This window comes from Mus caroli, chromosome 3, assembly GCF_900094665.2.
Source record: "Mus caroli chromosome 3, CAROLI_EIJ_v1.1, whole genome shotgun sequence".
NCBI lineage: Eukaryota > Metazoa > Chordata > Mammalia > Rodentia > Muridae > Mus > Mus caroli.
In genome coordinates this window covers 31513755-31530909 of record NC_034572.1, presented here as the reverse complement: position 1 = coordinate 31530909, position 17155 = coordinate 31513755, and the positions used below count along the sequence as shown (strand labels likewise).

The 17155-nt window shown below is 44.7% G+C and overlaps 1 protein-coding gene across 3 annotated transcripts in view; it reads left to right on the top strand.

Moving 5' to 3' along the window:
- Positions 1–1028: 1028 nt before the first annotated feature.
- Trpc3 (transient receptor potential cation channel subfamily C member 3) overlaps positions 1029–17155 on the top strand; it is a 67056-nt gene continuing 50929 nt past the window's right edge. The window contains exon 1 of one of the 3 annotated variants that reach the window (XM_021157739.1): positions 1029–1395. In XM_021157739.1, the coding sequence (XP_021013398.1) occupies positions 1217–1395 (179 nt within the window). In that variant the 5' untranslated portion in view covers positions 1029–1216. The remainder of the gene's footprint in view (positions 1396–17155) is intronic. The other 2 variants (XM_029475633.1, XM_029475632.1) reach the window with 2 other exon arrangements.

Genomic DNA, 17155 nt, shown 5'->3' with positions numbered 1-17155 from the left:
GGCCCGTGGCTCTGGGTTCCATTCCTAGCCTCCTGCATAAACAGATGTGATTAAACTAACAACACCTCGGTTCTCTGCTCCCTACAATTCTCATTGATCATACTCTGTAACTCTTCATCCCTGAAATTTGAGTGGCCCTGAATTTCAAAGTGCATTCCTTTAAGTTTTAAAAATAATGGAGGAGGGGCAAGTTCCATTCCCTGCACCCTCTTTAAAGTCTTCTGTGTTGACACAAGCTGGGGAGGTAGAGATAGACAGATTTGTGGCTTGCTGGCCCACAACCAAGTCTAGTCTAATCCAGGAGCCCAAGGTTCCAGAAAAAGCTTCTGTCTCAAAAAAAACAAAAACAAAACAAACAAACAAAAAACCCAAGGTGGATGACCCTAAGGAAGAATAGCAGAGTTTGACCTCTGGTCTCTCACACCCCAGCACACATATGTGCACCTGCTGCTGTAATTTATGGAGGCCGAAACGGAAGGATTGCTGTGAGGTGTGGGCCATTCTGTGCCAGATGCTGACTTCCATGCCATCCTGGGCCACAGAATGAGAACTTGTCTCAGAAACAAACAAACAAACAAACGAACGAACGAACGAACGAATGAACGAACAATTTTCTTCCTTGAAAAACGCTTCTTGAAAAGTACAGAACTCGAGTTAGCATCCCACACGTTTAGAAATTGACTGGCTGTGAGGCACAGGGACCCAGGAACCGCACTTAAACCCCTGTGGATTCTGCTAAGCCTGACAATGGGAAACTAGCAATGCTTTGCTTTGAAAAATTTAGATAGCTGAGCGTGCATTAAAAAAACCTAACAAGTCGAGTATTCCATTTCCTTTCCTAGGACACTTGTGTCTACAGATGCATGAGGGTTCTGGGTCTCTGGTAAAAAGGAGGGTGGAGGGAAGTTTCTGCTGTTTCTCAGCTCCCCACCTGCTGGTTTGTCTGATTCCTGCACAGCGCTGTCTGCGAGGGACTGGTCTCCCCTCCTCCCATCCCTCCTCCCTCCCCCCTCCTCCCTCTCCTCGCAGGGAAACCGCGCCGTCTCGCCGCGATGCTGTCGGGCCGGCAGACCGCGCACAGCCGGCAGCGCGGCCGCGGACCCCAAGCTCCGCTGCAGGTCGCGCGCTCGGCCCGGGCGTCCCCAGCGCCGCGGCCCCGGTGCTTGACCTGGGGCAGCTGGGCTGCTGACTGCGGGCGGCAGGGAGCTTGGCCGCTATGTCCACCAAGGTCAAGAAGTGCCGGGAGCCCGCGAGGGTGACCTTGCCCGCTCCGGAGGAGGAGGATGGCGAGGCCGAGGGAGGCGAGTCGCAGCGCCGCCGCCGGGGCTGGAGGGGCGTCAACGGCGGGCTGGAGCCGCCCTGCCCGCGCGCGCCGCCGTCCCCGGGGCCCGACGCGTGAGTACCGGAGCGCGGCCGAGCGGGGCGGGTGGGACCAGGCTCGGCATCCGGACTGGCTAAGCGCGGCGCTAAGCCGGGCCGGGCCGGGCTCACGTGCATGCATGCACTGCCCATGGACCATCACCGACGGCGGGGCTCGGGGAGAGAGAACGAGGCCACCCGGGCTAGGATTTGGGACTGGAACCCGGAGCTACCCGGAGGTCGTGGACCGTTTTGTGTGCACAGGACCTGCGGCTGGTCCCCCTATGCCTCTCCAGCTCGCCGGGGTGGAGGACAGGGCTCAGCGGGGCTTAGCGGGGCACAGTGCTGTGCGGGGTGCACTGAGTGAGATGAAAGCTTCCCTGACGGTGTGCGTGCTCACACCCAAACCCGAGGGCAGTGGCTCTGACAGTCGGTCTCTTAGGGCCAACTTGGACGATGGGTCCCAGAAGGCGCAGGGCCGGTGACTCTCCCCTCTTCCCTCCAGTTCTGACTTTTTCCTTCTCCACGTCTCTGTTTCTCTTTTCCTCTGCAAAAGTAGCAGTTAGCAACCAAAGGATTGAGAAAAGAACCTGTTCATTCGAACAATACAGCGCCGGGCCCGCTTCCAGAGGCAAAGATGCAGAGAGCACTGCTCTACTTCCCTCGGCGATGCGCTGCGCGTGCGGGAAAAGAATGTCCTGAGAGGAAGGGGTTGGGATATGGGGACCCATTTCGGTCGTGGCTCCTCGGCCAGTGGGCTTGTGGCTTTCCTGTCGCGGGGACGGGCTCTGCAGCGCCGCCTGCTGCCCAAAGTCTGTCTGCTGCAGGGTCCGTGGCTTGGGGAGGTTGGACCGGTGGAGAACTCAGGCCAGGCCAGACTGGACTTAACAGGCTGGCAGGGAACATAATCAGCAATCATTCCAGAAGGGTCCTGATTTAAAATCTGCTAACCACCCGGGAGGAAGTCAGAGACTGTGAATGGACATGGAAATGGCCCAGGAAATGGAAAGAAGGCTCATCCTTTGGGATTACATCCCTGTCGGCTCACTTCCACCCTCTAAAGTTTCAAACTATCCACTTTATTTCTGTTTCCATAAAACCCATAAATTGGGTTTTATGAACTTGTATAGTTTCTTGATTTTTATGACATTCTTCTATTACCTTAAATAACTGGTACATAGGGAACTTAATAATCTGTGGAAGTAAGGTAGATTCGAAATTATGGCTCTCCCTTCTGAAGTTTGAAGTCAGTTACACAAAGCCCGGAAGTAAGTTCTACCAGAGGCTCACTACCTGACTGCTGAGGTCACTCCTCTGCCACATCTGCTGACTTTACACCATGCAACAAGTGTGTGGTCTTTAGTTTTAAAGTCAGAGGGCTGGTCCCTCCCTTTCCATTTATTTGACACTTGGTGACATCAGAAGCTGTCTTGCTACCTGCAGCAGAGAGTAGTGTTCCGTTCCTCCTATGGTGTTGAATAGGGGAAAGCCACGATGTCTCTGCATCACTGTTCAGAACAGCCTTGGAGTCAGAGTGGCATAGCCAGTCAACAACTTAGCAGAGCCAGCCCAGGGTCACATTCATAACTGCAGTGGCACAGCTGAGCTTAATACTCAGTAGAATCCTAAGAATAGGACCCACTTTCTTTCAAAGTCCTGTCACCAATGTTGTAGGTTAGCTTACAAGTAATGTGCTTCCTCATAGTATCTTACCTTCTTTACCATCCTTTCCTCTCCCACTACTCTCTCCTGTGCTGCCCTCTCCTCTGCTTTTCTTCCTTCCCCTCGCTTTCCCCTCTACATACTGGATGTATTTCATTACTATATTTCCCTCTTGGATGAAGATTTCTTCTTGTCCACTCCTAATCCCTCTTCTAGTTTAGTAACAGAAGTAAACATGAGTATGCACACAAACAGAGACACACACAGACACACACACACACCACATACCACATGCATACACGTGCACACACACATTCTGTTGCGTATTTGTTTGGTCCATGTTCCAGACTTTCACTTGGGAATCTGAATAAGCTGAAGAGGGAAGAATGCCCTCTGTTAAGTCACACATGAGATGCCTCCATCCTTGGATAGGACTCTTGACTCAACCATTGACTCAAACAAAGCAATTCTATCTCTATTGCTTGCACCAAATAGCATCCTCAAAGAGAAACTCATTCAGGAAGTTTTGATTTATTAAGTATATCTGATAAATATGGAAAGGTCTAGAAGTGTGTTCTCATGAGTTCCAGCTCAAAGACAATTCTCAAGGAGATGTGTGCAAAGTGCAGGCATGGTACAACAACCACAAAGACAAGGAACAAAGCTTCCGTCTGTGAGGGAAAGCGACAGAGATACCGGACCTGGACAATGATGCTATCAATTTGAAGAAAATGAGTATTAATAAAAAAAAATAGTATGAAAATAGAGCTGTGAGGAGACAAGGACAGCAGGAGACGAGGTTATTTGTTTGTGAAGAAATTAAAGAAACCAATATGGGCTGGAAGGATTCTTAGGATGACACAAAGTGGCTAATTATTTCACGCTCCATCCCTCAAAATGCCAGGTATGTTTCAGAACCATGGCAGCTGAGTCTGGTTGGAACATAGGTTGTGAGGAGGAGAGTGGTGGGTTTGGAGGCCTTGTCATTCTGGACATCTGTGTGAAGGTCTTATGTGTCAAGATATGGCAGTAGGGAGCCTTTGGTTGTTTAAAAGCAGACTCCATGTGATCGAAGTCTCTCTGTGTAGTATGCACTGAAGTGGCAGTTGACAGAATAGAAAGGAACCGATTGGGAGGCTGCTGTAGCTGTCAGGGCTGAGCTTGAGATAGGAGAAGACTGGGAAAGAGAACATGCAAATGGAATCTATGGGATTGGGTTTGTTTGGTTGGTTGGTTGGTTGGTTGGTTTTTAGTGTACTTTGCATGACTAGTTTTTAAAAGAAGCTGGATTAGGGAGAGTCGGGTATTCTAACCAGGACTATTGAGGCCATTGTAGAGAGGAAAAGGGTCTTGAGAAGATTCTGAGTCATCAGGTGATTCTCATTATGGTGTCCACCAGGAGATGGAAATTCCAGGCTGGAATTCGGGAGAAGGCGAGACCTTGCTGTCTGGTGGACTTGTTGAGGCATTGTATGCTCACATTAGATTGTCCAAAGGACCATTCAAGAAAAACAGAGGAATCCTTGAGAGGAAAGTGTTTTGACAGAAAGGAGGGGGAAGAGGAGCGAGGGCAGGGTGGTGCTTACTCTGGGCTGCCTAGAGAATTTCAGGAAAATGGAAAATTGACACAATTGTGGCAAAAACTAGAGACAACCGACATTTGTGCATCTACTGTAAAGGCAAGTCAATCCTGGTATATGTGAACGAATACCGGCAAAGGTATTATAATTCTCAGAATGCTTTGTTTAACAGGGGCAGACTTCTAGAAAAGAGAGCTCTGTGCCAACCGTTAGTTATAATGAAATCAACAGTTTCTGTTTATGTACACTCTGGTTGAATCACAGCTCCATAGAACAGGGTTTGTCACTGTCATTGACAAATGAGGAAATCGCCACACATAGCAACATAATTTCCAAAAGTTACTAAGCAAGGCACAGTCAGCTCTTAATACTCAGCTGTTTGAAAGGGTAGTCTGAGGACACAGTGTTTCAGATCCTGAGCTGCCTAGTTGAATATAGGTTTCTGGGGTTTAGTTTGGTTATGGGATAAGGACCCATCATATGGGTGTGTTTAGATATCAGATTGTAAGTAACACCTCCTTTCCACCACTGGAGGAGAACTCAGTTCTCAAGTGACTGCTGAATCTCTCTAGACTGGCAGGAAAGATCTGACTGGTGTTATAAAGGAAGAGGCAGATTTCCTTGCAAGGAAAATTCCTTGTTTAACTTTCAAGCAAAGCACAAAGTGGCACAGAACTCGAGATCCTTAGTAATTTGACACTTTTCATTATATCATCAGATTCATGCCCCAGGGGCACAATTTCATCTTGTGGGATACAGAACTGTCATTGTGTTAGTTTGTTTCAAATTATTTTTATACAGTGTCAAGGCAGTACACAAACATAGCTTTGGATGCTAGAACCCTAACCCTTCTATGAGCAGCAGATCCCAATTGCTCCGTCAGCCCTCATCTTCTCCTGCCCACTCTGTTTCTCCACCCCGCTTTCAGCTCCATCGTGTAATGACACTTGGATACACATATCATTGAGGGACCATCAGAAATCTTGAGACTTTTTGTTCACATATACTTCTTATTCTCCCCTCATCTTCCACAACATGATTTGTTACAATTTCTGGACAACATCTTAAGACCTTCATTATTTAACCCTGCAACCATATTACTTAGGGCTAACAAATAGTCTAATAATGCTACGTTTCTTTTACAGTTATGTAGTTTCCTTGAAATAACTATTTGTCACATTTGGGTTTTGGTTCTTTAGCTAATTTTTCTACAGAATGTGTTCCTGAAAATATCCCTTCTAGGGTTCTCAGACTTTGTATGTGGCCTCTAAGCTTTTCTTTCCTTAGGAAGCTTTTAGAATGGTCCCTTTATCCATTCTCTTCTGGGGCTGTGCATTGGGGGATGGGGGCTGTTTTTACTGCTGAACAGAATACTTGGTGACACCCTTGACCTGGAGTTGGTGTCCCTTTGTTCTGGGATATTTTCTTGCACTACTTCCTGAAATGTTTCTTTTGTCCTTGCCAAATTTCTTAAACACCCTTTTCAATCTTCCGTCTCTTGAGAAACCCTGCTGATTTAAACATTAGATTTCTTAGAGCAATCTAGTTTTTCTATCTCTTCTTTTCTGCCTTTCTAAACTTATCTTTTACATTATGCTTCATGAGAAATCCCAGGTATGGGATCTGGGGAATAAACTGAGGGTCCTGTGCATGCTAAGGACATGCATTTGCACCAAGCTCCATCCCCAGGCCTTGAATAAATTAATAAATAAACAGATAGATAGATAAATAAATAAAATACCTTTTATTTCTAAGACCTCTTTTCTTAGACATGTTCCTCTTTTCTTCTCTTTTCTCTTCTCTTCTTTTCTTTTCTTTTTTATTTTTTTAAGGCATGTTCCCTTTGTATAGAATATTTTTCTTATTTGGGGTACCTTTTTAAAAAATTATATTACTTAGGGGAGGACTAGAAAATTATAAAATTCCTGTTACTGTTGTAAAAGTGAGCCGAAATTCCTGATGGTTGATGTCTGCTCTGGAATACCCCATAAGGTTGTCTGTTTCTGTGTCTCCCGAGAGGCCATATTCTCTCTCTTACGGAAGAGTGGAAGGGCTGTCATTTGATTACGTTGGGGTTCAGGGTCTGCAGGAGCACTTCTTCCTACTCCTGATGTAGACTTCAGCAAGTCACTCGCTTTAAGATACAGCCTGAGTTTTAGTTTCCTTAGCTTCCAAACCTTCTCTGCCAGTGGACAGAGCAGACCTACCTACTCCCTGCCGTGCTCTGTCTGGACACCTGCTTTTTGTCTAAGTAATGAGCTGTCGTCTGACCTCTCTCCTTACCATCTTCATATATCTTGGCTTGGAGTACAAATGTCTCTTGTTTTTTCTCTGGGTTTAGCATTAATATTCTGTATTTTCCTGACCACAGAGGAATTTTGGAGAGAAGGGGGATAAGGAAGTTCTTTGCCTGAAACCAAACATCTCTGTGGTTGTGTTTTGTTTATTTGCATGTTGATGGTATCATTTAAAACAGAACTGAGACTGAAGAATGAAAAATGTTTATAGTCTTGACTGATGATTTTCTAAATATATTTTTATTAGACATTTTCTTCATTTACATTTCAAATGCTATCCCCTTTCCTAGTTTCCTCTCCAAAAATCCTGTATCTCCTCCCTCCTCTCCCTGCTCCCCAACCCCTCACTCCTGCTTCCTGGCCCCTGCATTCCCCTATACTGGGGCATAGAATCTTTGCAAGACCAAGGGCCTTTCCTCCCATTGATAACAGACTAGGCCATCCTCTGTTACGTATGCAGCTAGAGACATGAGTCCCTCCATGTGTTTTCTTTGATTGGCAGTTTAGTCCCAGGGAGCTCTGGGTGTACTGGTTAGTTCATATTGTTGTTTCTCCTATAGGGTTGCAGATCCCTTTAGCTCCTTGGGTACTTTCTCTAGCTCCTCCTTTGGGGCCCTGTGTTCCATCCAATAGATGACTGTGAGCATCCACTTCTGTATTTGCCAGGCACTGGCATAGCCTCACAGGAGACAGCTATATCGGGGTCCTGTCAGCAAAATCTTGTTGGCATCTGCAATAGTTTGGCTGACGATTTTAAGCAAGCAGGTAAATGATCATTTTCACAGTGATATAGGACTCCCAACCATCCATCCCCTCCCATCTCAGAACTGCACAACACAGAGGATTCTAAAGAGGAGACTCGTGTTTGAGATGGAAACCTTGTCCCTTGCCTTCTTTCACAAATTAAGAGACTGAAGCCACAACTAGATACCTAAGTCACAGCGGTCCCAGGTCATCTGAAATAGGTTCCCAGGCTGTGCTGTTTGTGCCGTGGCCTCCTTTAGTTAACAGATTTATCTCTTTTTCAGAGACATTTTAAAATACATTTACTCCAGGGAAGAGCAATATACGAAACTATTAATTAGCATCAACTCATTTATGAGATTCAATTAAGTCATCATCGCCACTCAGCTGCGGATGGCAGATGGACCTAAGAACGTTTGTAAGGTGATAGGAGGATTGCAGCCAGGGCAAAGGAGTGAAGAGGACCTCTCCAAACGAAAGACCCTGCCAAGAGTTACTGCCATCCCTTACCCTAGTACCACAGAGGCGGTGGGTCCCATCCCTACTCTGCCCATCCTCTGAGGATGGGGATGTAGGGATTTTCATTCCTGTGATGGCACAGCAAGTGTTTCATTCTCTCCTCTCGTAATTAAAGTTATTCTTAGCCATTAAACTTTCCCAGAAACCATAACCTGGTTTACAGTTAGACAATAAAACAACATGGGAAATGTGTTGGGGAAGGAAAACTGTTGGCAGAACTCCTGCACCATCCTGGCTCTTCAGGGAGCATAAACACCTTGCATGGGGATTGAGGCCTGCACAAGCATCTGAGGAGAAGGCTCTGGCTTCTCAGCCAACTTCATATTGCCCTTAGCATATGACAGTGTTACTGTAAGTGTGTGTGTGTGTGGGGGGGGGTGTCCAACCAGTGTCAGCACAGGGTGAACACCTGGGAGTCTGGCCTTTCACAGAGCGGCTGATGGGTGGACTGGGGTGGCTAACTTCACGCTTGTACAGAAGGGACCCAGCAGTGCCATTAGGAGAATAATTAGGTCTCTTTATAGCACTCTGCCTTTAATTTAGCATCTAGGTCAGGGATGTTTAACTACAGTTACCCAGTTAGAAATTCTATTAAGAGAAAACTAAGGTTGGCATAGTGACTTACACACGGAATGTCAGCACTCAGGAGGTGGAGGCAGGAGAATCACTGTGAGTTTGAAGCTGCGGTACATAGGAAATACTATGTCTCAAAAACAAAACAAACCAACCAACAAACAAGATATCTAGAGAATCCTCCCCTACCTTCTGCATTCAAACATTCAAGACGCTGCATTCAAAGAGTTCTAGAGGGGTTTTAATGATTTTTAAATGCCACCCGATGTACATCCTGTTGAGACCTTGACCTCAATGATTTTTTTTGCTCCAATTTTGCATCTCTAGATGTATTTCATCAAATAAAGATGGTGATTTGAACTCTCTGATGAAGCACAGGGTGCAGGCTGATGAGATAGACTGAAACAGACATCTGAGAATGTTAGGCTTCAGGCTTTGGACATGGGCAGTCATGAGAGAAAGCCAGGTCTCTCTGCTTCTCATAAAATAGTAGACTAGGCATGCAGAATTAATTGGTGACAATTAATATTTAAGTAGCCAAATATGAGAGTCTCTTTGGTCAGTAGATTTTTGTCGTTTGAGTTCATTTTGTCTCCATTCCTATTCCATTTATACTGAATTCATAAGAATTTTTCCTTTATTATCTTGAATCTGTCTCAAATGCTATCCTGAAAATAAATTTATTTTATAAGGAAGTCTAAATTATTAATTAATCATGAGAAATTCTTAATCTATTTACCCTCAGATTTTCCTAGTAAGACGTAATTAATGTAAGATCAAAATCAAAAGGCATCTAACTTGCAAATACTTCTGGGTTGGGGTGTGTATCTAAGGATCAGATGTAATTAAGCAGAAATCTAAAATTGAAAAGTTGGTTGAGAGAGTGGTGGTTTATATGCCTTTATGATTGATTATTAATTTTCATTGATGTGTTTATTATATCCTTTTATTGAAAAGTAACTATTACCTGCACATGCTGTAATATGTAACTAAGGGCATGCTTTGGTCTGAGGGCAAATTCTCTGTTCCTAGAGTCCTCAGATGTAGCAGTTAGTACTAGTGCCATGTGTGCACCCATATATCAGCAGGTACTCTCCATAGTATGTGACAGCCAGGCATATGGGCATAGGGACAGTCTGTGCTCTGCAGGAAGTTACCGAATCCTTGAGACAGGCATGAAAATGGACAGACACACAGTATTACAAAGGTTGGTTTAATGGCCTTAGGCACAGATGCATTCCAGAAAACAGATAATGTACGTTCTAGAATGTGTTGCCTGACGCTTTCATGAGCATACAGATTTGAGAAATATCCCCAAGAATCAAGCTGGAGGTGGCTGAAGCTTCCTCTTCTGATCCCTGTGAGCTTTGGAGGTAATAGCAAACTACTCCGTTTCTTTTTGCTTTGTGTAGTTTTAGCTGCCAAGAGTCTGGATGCAGAGGTAGGTGGATTTCTGAGTTCGAGGCCAGCCTGGTCCACAGAGTGAGTTCCAGGACAGCCAGGGCTACACAGAGAAACCCTGTCTCAAAAAGCCAAAAAAAAAAAAAAAAAAGAGTCTGGATGAATAACAACATCGTGCTTTCAAAAGATGAAAGGGAAGTGTAGGCAGGAGACCTGAGCTTCCCCCTCCACTATTTAATAGCTTCTTGTCCTTTACAGTTAACATATACCTAACAGGCTTATTATATACTACTAATTCTGTTTGTAGACCAGGTATGATGGTATGTGCACCTTTAATCCCAGTGCTTGGGAGTTAAAGGCAGGTAGGTCTATGTTACTTCAAAACCAGCCAGGTCTATATCATGAGCTCTAGACCAGCCAGGGTTACACAGTAAGACCATGTCAAAAAATCTGTTGTAATTCAGACCAGCAGAGGCTTGAAGACCCACCACTATAGAGACCCAGCTATCTTTCAGGCCTGGTAAGTGTAGAAATTGCTACATCTTAATTTTGTGGCATGGGGATTTTTTTGTAACATTTATGTATTTGGCAAGGAGGGGCTATGGAGGCTAGAAAGCAACTTACCAGAGCCAGTTCTCTTCCTTCACTACATGAGTTCAGAGACTCAAACTTGTCAACTTGTCAGCAGGCACTTTCACCTGCTGAGCCACCTCTCCAGCACTACAAGGGAATCTCTGTCCTTTGTTAAATGAAGAATCGTCTATTGCTGGTCTGGTTGTCACAGTGTTGATGGGCTGTGATGTCTGATGTGTGTAGGTACATGTAGACTCACATGTAGTGGTACTGATACACTCTTAGGAGTGGCCCCACTGAACTTCTTCCCCTCCACAATCACTTATTATGAGATACAAGTTTGGGGTAGCTCTGTTGAGCTCTTTCTTCTCTTCTTCTCCAAATATATAGGCATGCTGGAAAAAATATGTTAGATATTCCAGCAGTGGCTAAATTGATTGACAGGCACTGCTTGCTAGGAGGACTCCAGGTCATCTGTTTCTTGCTATTTCATTGCTGATGTTTATTTAGTCCCTTTGTCAGAGCCTTCAGCTTCCCACACCACTGTCTCCAGTACCACAAACAGCATAGTGACTGCTTCATGATGCGTTTTTGTGTTGATTGTTGAATATTGTGTAGTGTTGAATATTCACTGGACCATTCTAGGTCTCTAGAGATGACATAAGAAGTTGAAAATAAGTGTCAAACACACTCTCTCTATCAAACATGAGGACACACGTGCCACCCAAGAGAATGAGCCAAGAGACAGAAATCAAGGAGGAAATAAAGTCATCTCAGTTTATGAAGTTATCCATATTACAGAGGTTCAGACTCAGGTGGTCAAGAGCCATTGCTGAAAAGGTCTCATCTCACATCTCAGAATGAACAGATCTTGCTGATCACAGAGGCTTCACCCTCTATCTTAAGATACAATGTAAGGGGCTAGAGAAATGGCTCCGTGGTTAAGAGCACTGACTACTCTTCCAGAGGTTCTGAGTTCAATTCCCAGTGACCACATGGTGGCTCACAGCCATCTGCAATGGGGTCTGATGCCCACTTCTGGTGTGTCTGAAGAGTGCAATGGTGAATAATAAAAAAAAAAAGCTTTAAAAAAAAGATACAATGTGAGCTGGACTATGGCAGGAGAAAGAATCTAAATTGATGAATGGCTGAATTAAGATGTTTAGGAATGGAAGCAACAACAGGAGGAACATTCCAGAAGCTGGTATAAGAGAGACAAGAAGTCACTCAACAGCTTAGATGAGCAGAGCTTTGCCTTGTGTCTTCAACCAGCTGAAGAGACAAAATAACCCAATATCCAGTATGTGGCGTAAATAAGTTTTAAGGTTGTTTTGTTTTGTTTTCATTGCTTACTAAACAGATATTTATTCAGCAAGTGAATTAAGCAATCAATAAATTAAGCAATTGAGTTAATTAAGCAATTAAGCAGTTACATGAGCTGACAGGGAGAGATTTGCTCTATATCACGCAGGAATCTGGCCAACTAGGGCAGTGTCTTTCTGTATTCTGAGCCAGAGCATAAGTGCTTTTACTTCCCAAGTCTCCTTCCAGTCTCTGGAGAGGTCCAGACCTGCCTGGCCCTTCTGCACCCCGTATGTGAGCAAGCATGGAGGATGCTGGAAAGTTGGCCTCGTTTAGCTGTTGGATGCTAGAGTGAAAATGTTCTTTGGATGATTTTCAATACTCCAGGAAGTCATCTCTTCCCCTCCTCTCGTGTGGACACCAGGGGTAGACTTTTCTGTCTCTGGGAACCCCCACCAGATATCCTTAGATAGATGAAAGCTATGCCCTCCCCTTTTAAATGAAGCATCTTCTGTTGCTAGTTTGGTTGTTATTGTGGCAATGGGCTTTTATTTCCAATGCTGAGACGCTGTTGTGAGTGTTGATATCCTTTGACTCTTTCTGATCTCTGGGCCACGTTCAGTACTCACTTGGGTGTTTCTTTCTGGTGGAAGGAACTTAATCTTGGCTGATTTGCTTTGTAAGGAAAAAGTGCTCCCTCTCTGTTGGAATATTGCTGACATCCCTGGTGTCTGCAGCATCCTCTGTCTCTTGACACATCATCCTGACTTTGATGCAGGCTCATTGGCTCTCATCTTTCAGTGCATACCGCATGGGAGTCAGGAGTGGTGGGAGAAAGCTCCCACTGTGCACCACCCTCTCTATGGAACCTGGGAGGAACCCCCACCCATCCTGACCCTCCTGAATCCACATGTCACTCGTGATTCCTGTCAGTCTCTTTGATCTTCTCTGCTGTGGCATGCGATGAGATCATTCTGTGGTGAGGGTCCTGCAGAATGCATAGATAAGGGAAATGAGAAGATCTAGCCAAGAACACTGTCTCTTTCCTCAAGTTCTTCTCCTAAGTCCTACTTAGGAGCCCAGCATGTTTCCTTGATCGTTTTCTATGTGGCACACTCATTGTCCCGTAGGCACTCACTCAACAAGGGCAAAAACCCTGCATTTGGAAACATAAAATAAGAAAAGTTTCTTAACATGTCTTTAGAAAATAGCCTTGGTAGTATAGGAGGAAAGGGGTTGCACAGCGACAGGATGGAGAAGGAGAGATTTGAAAGCAAGTTTGGCTAGGCTGGCACAGGGAGCTGTGGACATTCCTGAAGGTGAGGTAAAGGAATATTAACTCAGAAGGGGACTATGAAAAGGTGGCTTGATAAACCAGTTATCTTTGACAGACGCCATTCTGGGAGTGACTGCGGGCGGGCGTAAAGAGGATTGGAGGTCCCAGGAAACACCAAATAGAATGGTTGGGGAGAATGAAGACTGATGGTACCTTGGAAACCCAGCATGGGTCTCAGATGCTCAGTAAGGCTGACCTGCTTCGCTCACCTCCTCTTCCCTCCAAAGCTGCTGTGACGCCCAGTGGGTGATCTAAGAAATCCCTGAGGGTGGTACAGCCAAGGATGGAGAGACAGACTGAGCGTGAGGACATCCCTAAAGGGACGCACCAGGACCTTGTGACTGTTGGTGCCTTGGAGGTTTCCCAGGCTAACTGGTACTTTGAGATATGCATTAGGAATGCTGGTTTGATTTGGGTATTTCAGAGTAGCAAGATGGATGGTTGTACAGGGAACCTTAGGTCACATGGGAAGACAGGTGAGCTCCATTGCAGACACTTAGCAAGCATCTCATCTCCTCAGGCACTGGGATGTGCTCCGCGGATAAAGATAAGTAAGAAGTGATCTCGCTCCTCCAGAATGTGTGCAGTAATGGCACTTAAGAGGTGTTTGTTAATATACTGCTTTCAAATGTAAATAACTTGAATAGTCTTTAAAATACAGGGAGCATAAGAAGACAAAGTTCACGCATAAAGAGGCTCCATACACAATAGTCGCTTGGCCTTAGCACTTGAATCCTCATAAAAGGCCTAATGGATGCAATAACAGGCAATATCTTCAGCTGCCTTATTCAGCAACCCGTTTAAAAGCTTCACTTCTTGATAAAGCAAAAATGTGTCATTAAACGGTCAAAGGTAAAGGCGCTCTGTAGACTGCTCTGGCAGAAACCTTACGGAGACCCGATTTTAAACAGTAAGAACAACAATAAAAGAAACGAAATGGATGTCGGGTTGTAGGTTCCTTGTTCTTTGCCACTCAAACACATCGTTTCAACTTTACTTCTGTTAGGGCCGGTGTGACAAGTGCTGAAAAGCCCAGTAACCCAGGGGCATTGATGCAGAGTAGTCTTGCAGGTTTATGGTACAGACTCCTGTATTTTAGCATACACAGAAATTGCCAGTGGTATTCATTTAAAATGCATATTGCAGGGTCCCACCCGAGGAGAGGTAGAATCAGTTCCTCTGGAGTAAGATTGGGAATCTGCATTTTAGCACACACTTCAGATAGAACTCAGTCACAGTCGTAGAAACGCTATTACGGAGGTCAGATGACTCCGTGGAAAGTTATGGCAGCTAGGGAGTGTTGCTTGTATTTTTGCCTCTCAGTGGAGTGCAGCAGAAGTTCCCAATGGCTGTATAAAAATAGTTCCCAGAAGAAATTTTCATCTGCTTAGATGTTTGTACAAATACAAAGATCCCAAGAAGCATTAAAAAAAAATCTTTAAACAAATGCAGTGTCTTATTCAATTCTGGCTGTGCCAATAAGACCCTGTAGACTTTGACAGACATCTGCTGTTAACTGTATTAGAGCCTGGAATCCTGAGGTCCAGTTGCTGACATGGGCAGGTTCTTGTGGGAACTCTTCCTGGCTTGCGAATAGACAGCTGCTTTCCCCACACACCCTCCCATGGGCCCAGGGGCAAAACTGGGAGGGAGAGAGTTCAGTCTGTAGTAGTGAAAGTCTCTGGTTGTCCACTGCATCACTAGTGAAGGAGCCTAAACACAGCCTTGCAGATCAGTCAGCACTACTGTGTGCTTTTGTGAGAATGGAGTCCCTTTAGAGTGCCCTCCCAGTGCTGGCTGTGTACAACCACTGGGTGAGGGTCAGAAGAGCGGGGAAAACCTAAAAATATATTCTGTTAACATTCTCAGAGTTTGGCGTCTTCCTTCCTTATTTCAAAGGCTGGAAGTAACATGACAAGGGCATCTGACACTGGAGACCTGTTTACCCACTGGGGCCGACTTCTCTGCCCATTTCTTCTCTGTAGAAAAGGTCAGAGGGTGCTCCTTCTATGAGTCATGACTAGCACAGCACTCTCTCATCTCTTTTATCTTCAAGTGACACCATAAGGCACTTTGCTTTGAGTTTGTTTTTATTGGGAGACCTGCCTCACACTTGAGATGCTGTTATGTTGGTCACTATTCTATTGCTGTGAAGAGACACCATGACCAAGGGCAATTCTTATAAAAGAGTGTTTAGCCGGGCTTGGTGGTGCACGCCTTTAATCCCAGCACTCGGGAGGCAGAGGCAGGCGGATTTCTGAGTTCAAGGCCGGCCTGGTCTACAAAATGAGTTCCAGGACAGCCCAGGCTATACAGAGAAACCCTGTCTCAAAAAACAAACAAACAAATAAACAAAAAAGAGTGTTTAACTGGGGACTTGCTTTCAGAGGGTTAATTCATGATCATCATGGTGGGGACTGTGGCAGCTTAGAAGAAGGCTTGGCTGGAGCAGTAGCAAAGAGCTTAGCATCTTGATCCATAGGCAGCAGTTGTGTGGGTGTGGGTGTGGTATGGGCTTTCAAAACCTCAAATACAAGTCCCCAGTGACACATCTCCTCCAACAAGGCCACACATACTCTAGCAAGGTTTACTTCCTAGTCCTTCCCAAACAGTTCCACTAACCATGCATTCAAACATTTGATCCTATAGGGACCGTTCTCATTCGAACCACCACAGTACTAAAATCAAACAATTTAGCTCCGGTATACAGTGTGGCGATAACGGTTCTGGAAAAAATATTAATAAAACTTTTGAAATACTAAGATATACATTTTGTAACACAAGGACTCTTGGTAATAAGATTGTATGGTAAATGACATTCTTGACTGATGAGTAGATTTTAGCTGCTCTTATCAAATAACAGAACAGCAAACACTGGGCAACCACATGATGGTGTGTGTGTTCTTGAGCTTTGTATCCTACCACGTACAACTCATGCCTGTAATTCCAGTAACAGGGAGAGTAAGGCAGGCAGATAACCATGGATTCAGGGCCAACCTGAACTACACAGTGAGTTCTAGAACAGCTCAGGCTGTTCTAGATTGAGAGAGATTGTTCATGATTGACAGAGACACAGTTGTTTTTGTTTTTTTTTTAAGAGCAAAAACTATAAAAATGCTAAGAAATACCAAGAGAAAGTTCATAAAATAGTCATTTCCTATTATTCTCAAGTCAGTCTCTTGGCAAAAATTGTAAGGTTCTTTATAACAGTTTCTTTGTAGGCAAGTCATATGTTGATACTTCAATAATAATTCACTCCACAAATGTTGGAGTTCTGTAGGCATACTCTGGTTATATATTCTGTTAGCCTTAGACAGTATCAACAAATTATCAATGGCAGAAACAAGGTCTTTTAAGCAACATGGAAATTCTAGTCGTTCAAAGCCTAGCTTATAACTCAACAGTAAGTTAACAGACACAATGAAATGAATATCGTTAATACCAATAAATCATCCTCAGTAATATAAGATTTTCCTAGAGTCCTTGTGATGGAGTTTGACATTCTCTTCTATACTTTTCAGCGAATGATTGCAGCTTTCTGCTTTGTACCTATCTGAAAACCATCGACCAGCCTGAACACCTCACTTGTCTCCTCTACCACCCTACATACCATGCACCAGAGATACCTGTATCTTAAAGTAATTGTCAATGGCATGGTTAAAGCACACAAATATTTATAAATTCTAAACTATGCATACAGCTCTTCCAACTGTACACAAGGATACCAGTGCGAGGCAGAAGTCCCTTCCCCTGTTCTTCAATCCTATGCCCCAGAGCTTCCGGGAAACGGCAGCTGAGAATATCTTGTC